Source organism: Mandrillus leucophaeus, unplaced genomic scaffold, assembly GCF_000951045.1.
Source record: "Mandrillus leucophaeus isolate KB7577 unplaced genomic scaffold, Mleu.le_1.0 Scaffold100, whole genome shotgun sequence".
Lineage (NCBI taxonomy): Eukaryota > Metazoa > Chordata > Mammalia > Primates > Cercopithecidae > Mandrillus > Mandrillus leucophaeus.
Genome location: NW_012098099.1, coordinates 5,380,209 through 5,390,236, shown reverse-complemented (window position 1 = coordinate 5,390,236; position 10,028 = coordinate 5,380,209). Strand labels below are relative to the sequence as shown.

The following is a 10,028-nucleotide window of genomic DNA, read 5'->3' as shown; positions in this document are numbered from 1 at the left end:
AAATACCATTTGACCCAGCAATTCCATTACTGGGTATATACCCAAAGGATTATAAATCATTCTACTATAAAGACACATGCACACATATGTTTATTGCAGCACTGTTTACAACAGCAAAGACTTGGAACCAACCCAAATGCCCACCAATGATAGACTGGATAAAGAAAATGTGGTATATATACACCATAGAATACTATGCAGCTATAAAAAAATGGTGAGTTCATGTCCTTTGCAGGGACATGGATGAAGCTGGAAACCATCATTGTCAGCAAACTAACACAGGAACAGGACACCAAACACCGCATGTCCTCACTCGCAAGTGTTAGTTGAACAATGAGAACACATGGACACAGGGAGGGGAACATCACACACAGGGGCCTGTTGGGTGGGGGTTGCCTAGGGGAGGGATAGCATTAGGAGAAACACCTAATGTAGATGAAGGATTGATAGGTGCAGCAAACCACCATGGCACGTGTATACCTATGTAACAAACCTCCACTTGCTGCACATGTATCCCAGCACTTAAAGTATATATATATATAAAAGAACCTAGCCCCTTATCAAGTAAATATATTGTAAATATTTTTCTCAGTTCATTTTTGACCTTTGTGGTATTTTTTTGTATTATGGTTATTTTCTAAATCTTTATGTTAGCAAATTTATCTTTCCTTTCCTTTAGGTCTTTGGATTTACCTGTCATTTAAAAAGGCACTAAAAATAAAATAATTTTCTCCTAGAAGTTTTATTTTTGATCCATATATGTTAATTTCCATGTGAATTTCAGAATCAGCTTATCAAGCTTCAAAAACTAAAATTTTTATTACAAATACTTTATTCAATAACGTATGTTATTTATAGTTATATCTGTTCAACATTGAATCTTTAGATCCCAAAGCAATACATGTTCCTTCCATTTCTTTAAATATTCTTTTACATGCATTAGCAAGTACAGTTTTCTTTATATAGATCCTGCATATTTTCTTGAGTTTTTTCTAAAGCATATTATTTTTGCTGCTGTTGTATCAAGAATCTTCATATTTTCTGATTGTTTGTATATAGAAAAGTTATATTAAATATGCATCAATGAATATGATTTCATTGTTTCCAGTAGTAGTTTACTTGGATTTCTCAAGTATTCAAAATGATATCAACTACAAACAATGATGCTTTTACATTTTCCTTTGAATTATCTGTTAGTCAATTGTATTAGCTGACATTTCTGCAATAATGTTAAGTAATAAGAGAGGGAGTAGGCATATTTATCATGCTTCTGGCATTAATGGAAATAGAAAATTGTTCTATTGTTTCGTCATTTTATGTGATACTAGTTTTTATTTTGAGGTGTGGGTATCTTAAATTTCAATGAAATATCCATCACTTGATTATGGTCTTAAACACCAAAAATAGATGTTGACTTTTATCAAATACCTTTATAGTATCAAAGGCAATTACTACATTATGGATTTTTTAAACTTCTTAATGTGATAAATCATATTAATAGAATTTCTAATATCAACACATTCCTGCATTCCTGGAATGAGGCACTTAGATACAAATTTAACTATGTAAAAAATCTATCTGAGAAAAACTACACAACTTCAATGAAAGTAATCAAAGAACTTTATAAATACATGAAGCGTTATTCCATGTACAGGAAGATTCCATATTGTCTAGATGTCAGTTCTTCCCAACTTGATCTATAGATTCAACACAATCCCAAAAATGAGCCTAGCAAGTTATCAATAAAGTGATTCTGAAGTTTATATGGAAACATAAAAAACCCAGTATAGAGCCAACTCAATACTGAAGAAGAGCAAAGTCAGAGGACTGACACTACCCCACTTCAAGACTTACTATAAAGTGACTGTAAACAAGACAGTGTGGTATTGGTGAAAGAAGATACAAACAGATCAAGGGTACAAAATATAGAGCCCAGAAATAGACTCACATATATCGTCAACTGATATTTGACGAGGAGTAAAGGCAATACAGTGGAGCAAAAATAGTCCTTTCAACAAAAGATGCTGGAACTAGAGATCCACAAACAAAAAATAAATCTAGACTTACACTTTACACTCTTCACAAAAATTAACTCAAAACAGACAATAGATCTAAATGCACATTGCAAAACTATAAAGCTCCTAGAAGATAACATTGGAGGAAACCTAGATGACCTTAGGTATGGTGATGACTTATTACATAAAACAACAAAGGTACAATTTATGAAAGAAATGACTGATAAGCTGAACTTCATTAAAATTAAAAACGTATGCTCTGTGAAAGACAGGACAATGATTGAGAGAAGGTATTTGCAAAAGACACATCTGATAAGGGACTGTTATCTAAAATATACAAACAATTCTTAAAACTCGACAATAAGAAAATGAACAACCCAAGGAAATATGAGCAAAAGATCTTAATAGATACTTCACCAAAAAAGATACACAGATGGCCAAAAACAGCATATTAAAAGATGCTCAACCAAATTAAAACAATGAGATACCAATACACACCTATTAAAATGGCCAAAACAGCATATTAAAAGATGTTCACCCAGATTAAAACAATGAGATACCATTACACACCTATTAGAATGGCCAAAAAGGCATATTAAAAGACATTCAACCAAATTAAAACAATGAGATACCAATACACATCTATTAAAATGGCCAAAACCCACTGTGACACCACCAAATGCTGACAAGGATGTGGAGCAGCAGGAACTCTCATTTATTGCTGGTGGTAATGCAAAATGGTTTGGCCACTTTGGAAGACAGTTTGGCAATTTCCTAAAAACTACGCATACTCTCACCATACCATCCAAATATCACTTTCCTCAGTATTTACTCAAATGAACTAAAACATTCATGTAAAAACCTGCACACAGATGTTTAACAGCAGCTTTATTCATAATTGCCCAAACTTGGAGTTAACCAACATGTCCTTCAATAGGTGAAAAAATAAACAGTGGTACATCCATATAATGTTAATAATAATCAAGATCGAAATGAGCTATCACGCCACGAAAAGACTTGGAGGAAACTTATTTGCTTTTTACTAAGTGAAAGAAGCCAATATGAAAAGGCTACATACTGTATGGTTTCAAACACATGACACTATACAGAAGGCAAAACTATGGAGACAGTAAAAAGATCAGGGGTTGCCATGGGTTAGGGGGAAGGAGGGATGAATAGGTGGAGCACAGAGGAACTTTATGGCTGTGAAACTGTTCTACAAGATACTATGTGGTTGACAGATGTCATTATACATTTGTCAAAACCCAGGCTGATTGTGGTGGCTCACATCTGCAATCCTAGCACTTTGGGAGGCCAAGGCAGAAGGATCCCTTGAGCCCAGGAGGTCAAGGCTGTGGTGAGACATATTTGCACCACTGAACTCCAGCCTGGGCAACAGAGCAAGACCCTGTCTCAAAAAACAAAACAAAACACAACAACTACCCATAGAAAAGTGAGGCCTAATGTAAACTACAGACTTTGGGTGATTATGATGTGTGATGTAGGTTTATCAATTGTAACAAATGTACCACTCTGGTGCGGGATGTCAATAGAGGGATAGGTCGTGCATGGTTGGGGGGCAGGGGGTGTATGGGAAGTCTGTACTTTCTGCTTAATTTTGCTATAAAACTGGCTGGGTGCGGCGGCTCATGTCTTTAACCCCAGCACTTTGGAAGGCTGAGGTGGGCAGATCACATGAGGTCAGGAGTTTGAGACTAGCCTGGCCAACATGGGGAAACCCTGTCTCTATTAAAAATACAAAAATTAGCCGAGTGTGGTGGTGCGTGCCTGTAATCCCAGCTACTTGGAAGGCTGAGGCAGGAGAATCGATTGAACCCGGGAGGCGGAGGTTGCAGCGAGCCGAGATCGTGCCACTGCAGTCCAGCCTGGGTGACAGAGCAAGATCCATCTCAAAAAAAAAAAAATTGCTATGAACCTAAAACTTCTCTGAAAAATAAAGATTTTAAATTAAGAAACAAAAACCACAGAGAGATATCACCTTATACCTAAGAGCAGAAAATAAATGTTGGTGATTACAGGGAGAAAATAGAACCTCGTGCACTGTTCAAAGGAATGTAAAATGTACAGCTACTATGGAAAAGTTTGGCAGTTCCTTAAAAAACCAGATTTAGCATATGATCAATCCAGCAATTCCACTTCTGGGTACATACGCAAAATAATTGAAAACAAGATCCCCAAAAATATTTGTTTACCCATGTTCATAGCATCATTATTTACTATAGCTGAAACATAGAAGTAACTCAAATATCTGTGGACAGACTGAATAGATAAGCAAAATCGTGCGCGCGTGTGTGTGTGTGTGTGTGTGTGTGTGTCTGTATACACACAATGGAATCCAAGGATCCATGGACAGGTTGAATGGATAAGCAAAATCGTGTGTGTGTGTGTGTGTGTGTGTGTGTCTGTATACACACAATGGAATCCAAGGATCCATGGACAGGTTGAATGGATAAGCAAAATCGTGTGTGTGTGTGTGTGTGTGTGTGTGTATGTGTACACAAAATGGAATCCAAGTATCCATGGACAGATTGAATGGATAATCTAGTGTGTGTGTGTGTGTGTACACACAATGGACTATTATTTAGCTTTAACAAGGAAGGAAATTCTGACATGCTTCAACATAGAGGAAACTTGGGGACAGTAGGCTAATTGAAATAGGCCAGTCACAAAAAGACAAATACTGTATGATTTCACTTACATGACATACATAAAGTAGTCAAAATCACAAAGGCAGAAAGTAGAATGGTGGTTTCCAGGGGCTGGGAAGATGAAAGAATAAGGACTTTAATGGGTATAGAGTTTCAGTTTTGCAAGATGAAAAATGTTCTGAAAATAGATGGTGGTGATGGCTGTAAAACTATGAATGTACTTAATATCACTGAACTGTATAATTAAAAATGCTTAAGGTGGTAAATTTTAAGTTACATGTATTACCACAATAAAAAATGGAAACATAATTTTCTGGAAATAATTCTACATATTTTTTCTTTTTGTAACTATAAGAATTTAGGAATTTATAAAATGATAATTGAAGAAGATAGAAAATAGTAAGTCATATAATAAAGCATGTATCATTCACCCAAGGTAGGTTTTACTACAAACTACGCTGTGCAATTTTATAATTTTATAACTATAGCTTTGAGTCAAGGCCCTCAGCATAGTTGCCTATGTGACCAGCCAACTCTGAAGGCTTAACATTTAATCTGGTTTACACTACAAAATAAAAAACTATTTTAAATAGTTTGGGAAAAAATAAGCCAAGTCTAAAGAATGTATAATTACTGTCTAACTCATTCATGAACAAGGATGTAAAAATCCCATCAAAATAACAGCAAACTCAATCCAGCGATATGAAAAAATTGTGTTTAGCCCAGAAAAACAAGTTTATTTAATGCTAGAAAATTAATTAATGTTAATTCATTACAGTAACAGACTAAAGAGGGGGAAATACACAGAATCATCTAAACAGATGTAGAAAAGCATTTCATGAAACTTAACATTTATTAATTGTTTTTTTAAAGTGCTCAAAGCATGATAAAGACATGTTAAAAGGAAAGAGAAGTCAGCTTGAATAGCTGGACAAGTGTGGAACAATTTGAGCATCAACATAAATAACAAAAATAATGGATTACACCGCACTGACTAAAATAGATGTCATTTTCTTTTGGATGTAAGATAAACTGGTAAAAGATCTCAATAAGAATTTACAACAATGGAAACATGAAGGGTGTATAAACATACCAAAAGATGCTCAGCTTCATTATGAATCAGAGAAAATGCAAATTAAGGTCACAAGATACCATTTTACACGAACCAGATTGATAAAATAAAAAAGGATGTAGAATAACCTAAGCTGCTATCGGAATAATACATTGCTGTTGGAAGTAGTCCAATCATTTTAGAAAAACAATTTGGTATTTATAAAGTCGAACATGTACATAATTTACCACCCAACAAGTTTACTACTAGGTAAAACACCCTAGAGATACTCTCAACGTATGTGCCCTGGGAGATACATGAAGAATCTACAGCATTATTTAAAACCAAAAAAAGAAGTTGGGGGGAGAGGAGAGAACCTAAACATCCTTCAACAAGAAAATGAACAAATGAATTATACTTTATTTATATGATGGAAAATACATAGCAGTGAAAATATTTGAATTCTAGTTACATATAAGTAGCAGAAATCTGAGTGAAAAAATAGTATTTATAAAATGCCATTTGTATAAACCTTACAAAGAATGTGAACATTTAATAATAAAAATATATATTATTTAGTAATCCACGTATGGTAAAGTTATAAAGAAAAGCAAAATGATTACAATTCAGAAAGTCAGAATAGCGGTTACCTCTAGGAGCAGTGAGGGGATGAGCTCAGGGCATACAGGACTTAAAAGTAACGATAAGGTTCTATTTTCCATTTGGAGAATAGGCTCCCGGTTGTTTATTTTATGACTGTGTTTATAACTTCCTTACACATTATAAATGTTCTTTTATATGTATAAATTATTAAGAAAACGAAAATAATGGGATATTATGACAACTGTAAAATTATCAGGAAAAGAACATCAAAATTATAAAAACTAATGAGAGAGAAGACAAACGTTTGTTTTTAAAGGACAACCATTCAAGAATATCAACCAACCAGCTTTTGGGTCTTTGTTCTAGCTGTTCCACCAACCTAGAGATCAGTTTCTTTCATATCTATTTGGCGAGCTCCTTCTCCTTTTTCCAATCTTTGTTCTAATCCCGTTTCTCAAGAAGACCTGCCCTGACCACCTCATTTGATTTTTCCATCTCCTACCCCCTGATCTTGGTGCTCCTGATCTGCCTTACCCTGACCTTTTCTTTCTTCTAAAATCTTTTTTTGTATTTTTTTTTTTTTACAGAGATGGGGTCTCACCCAGGCTGGTATTAAACTCCTGGGCTCAAATGTCCTCTTGCCTCAACTTCCCCAGCCACCATACCTCGCCTAAAATCCTTATCACCTTCTAACATCCTACATAATTTACCCATTTACTATGTTTATTATTTATCTTCTGTCTTCCTTCTTTCCCCTATGCTGTTAGAATGTAGTAATATGAATGCTGGTGTGTTCCACATGCCTGGATAGTTGACACTCAGTAAATGAACTTTTTTACTTTTTTGTAAAGATATGGTCCTGCTATGTTGCCCAGGCTGGAGTGCAGTGGCGTGATCATAGCTCACTGCAGTCTCAACCTCCTGGACTAATGCGATCCTCCCACACCAGCTTCCTAAGTAGCTAGTACTATAGGCATGCGTCACCATGCTAAAATTTTTTATTTTGTAGAGATGAGGTCTGGCTCTGTTGCCCAGGCTGGTTTCAAACTCCTGGCATCAAGTGAACCCCACCTTGGCCTCTCAAAAGTGTTGGGATTACAGGCGTGAGCCACCATGTTGGGCCCTTCTACTTTTAACAGGCAACTCCTGGATAATATATCAGTCCCAAGGTTCTGTTTCATAAATTATTTCTTTTACTGATAATGCATAAGTTGGGCACAACTTCAATCAGATAATATGACCCAAATTAAATATTTGTGAGTGGTCTATCAAAACAAGGTCTGCTGATTATATCACAATGTGTGAACATTTCAAATATTCACAAATCAAATATTAATTAGGAGTTTATTTTAAGGGCAAACTAAATGGAAAAGAACAATAAAAAATTATTACCATGTGTATATAAATGATCTTCCGTAATTTACATATATCAATGTACCCGACAACATACACTGCAAATAATGATGCAATCTGAAATTTAAAAAGAAATTAAAAGTAAAAAAGATAAAATGAACAGCCACAAGAATGAAGAATATGTTTATTGTTGTTTCAACTGATTTATATCTACACACAGTGAGTTCTTTTGTTTTCCTTTTATCTGCCAATTTATCATTAAATATAGTCAATATATTAATATAGAAAATATTGGTTGATTTTTCTCTCTGATACACAGCTCTCTCAATCATGTGAATTGTCTACTTTGTCGATCGTCCAAAACAATACTCATTTTAATTTCAGGTCAACCCCACTGTCAACATGTACAATTAAAAAGTGCCTTATCTAATCAAAAAAGATGAAAATGTAATTATAACATGACAACTAATACATAATTGGGGAAGGTACATTAAACTGAAAAATAATTATGCAATGCATGTGTGCATAAAAATACCTTAACTTCTGCTTGACAGTTACTCTTTACAAGTATCTCCATTAGCGTTCTTTCATTAATACAAATATTCAAGAGTTAGTTATAATCAAATTTATCAATTTCAAATGGACTACTTTTGCTGTAAAGGTATTTTTAATTTTCTTTTCCATTTGGAAGAAAGTTGTATGTTATATATCAATAATTCTAAGAGTATTGGAATTATTTAGATGAACTGATTAAATGATGATACAGTATCTCTTACATAGAGGTAATATGTCAGACAACGCCTCTACACCCTTCCTCATAGAGAAAGCAACTCAAATTAAATTCTCCCTGTCCTACTACAAAAGCATAGCATAAACAGATTGCAAAATAAACATATAACTTAAGTTTCATTCATCAAGTTTTTTATCTCTAAAGCAATCTACAACAAATTTTTCCATTAGTGAGAAAAACAACAGTTTCCCTTTATTCAGAGTTACCCATGGAGAATACTGCATTTCTTGGGGTGCCTGATATGACACAACAACTGTGGGGAAGTGTGTGTTATTATTCAACATAAGCCCCACAACATAAGGTCCCCTTTACCTCCACAGAAAAGCAGGCGGTGTCCACTATCAGGAAGCAATGAGAATGCTCCCTTTTCAGGCCAAGGGCTAAGCAACACACAGTACATTTACAGGGTGGAATTTTAAAGACAGAATCTCAGAGGCAATTTTAAACCAGAAACTGATTGAAAATGTTATCAAACTAAGTTACACAAACGAGTCTACAAGACAAGATCAAAGTAAAAAGTAGTACAAACAGAGCCTATTTTTTAAAATAATGATAAAACCAACTAACTTTACTGAAACCTACTAAGTACCAGGTACCGTGTTAAGAATCATATACATTACTTCATCTGGTCCTATCTGCAACCCAGTAAAGTAGGTTCTTTTATTATCTCTATTTCAGAAATGAGAAAACCTAAACTAAGAAAAGTTAACTATTTTATCCAAATTAAAAGGCTACTGAATAGAATTAGGACTCAAATCCAAGTCTAACTTCATTTTCCAAGCAAGACATTCTAAAAAATATTAAACGGTGGCCAGGCGTGGTGGCTCACGCCTGTAGTCCCAGCACTTTGGGAGGCCGAAGAAGGCGGATCACGAGGTCAGGAGATCGAGACCATCCTAGCTAAAACAGTGAAACTCGTCTCTACTAAAAATACAAATAATTAGCTGGGTGTGGTGGTGGGCGCCTGTGGTCCCAGCTACTTGGGAGGCTCAGGCAGGAGAATCGCTTGAACCCGGGAGGTGGGGGTTGCAGTGAGCCAAGATTATGCCACTGCACTCCAGCCTGGGTGACAGAGCAAGACTCCATCTCAAAAAGAAAGAAAAAACAAAAAAAGCAACTCTTCAACTGCTTTATACAAATATACCAGTACAACAACAACAACAACAAAAATAGTAGGCAGGGAAAAAATGAGTATGTAATTTACTCCCTCTCTCAACAAGCTACCTCCATTTATAATGGGCAAGAGTACATGGAAAGACAATAGATAAATTTCCAGACTGGTAGAGAGAATTTTTTAAGAGATGAACTGGTTAGCTATTTATCCTGTAATCCTATGTGTCTTTATTCTACGTGCAAGAATGTACACAACTATTCATAAAAGAAACATTTTATGTAAGAGAAATACTATAGATAACTTAAGAGAAATACTTAAAGTTATAGCACTAGTCCTCTTTTAAGCACATTAACAATACTGAATAACAAAGATAAGCATTCTTACAAATTTAAGTTCAATAAATGCATTATGTTAGGAAGTAAATAATTAACAA

At 34.9% G+C, this 10,028-nt stretch overlaps 1 protein-coding gene across 1 annotated transcript in view; it reads right to left on the bottom strand.

Annotated features, from left to right (window-relative positions):
- Nucleotides 1-10,028, bottom strand: part of DPY19L1 (dpy-19-like 1 (C. elegans)) — a 117,932-nt gene that overhangs the window by 28,318 nt on the left and 79,586 nt on the right. The window contains exon 10 of the mRNA XM_011973072.1: nt 7,731-7,808. Coding sequence (XP_011828462.1) covers nt 7,731-7,808 — 78 coding nt within the window. The remainder of the gene's footprint in view (nt 1-7,730; nt 7,809-10,028) is intronic.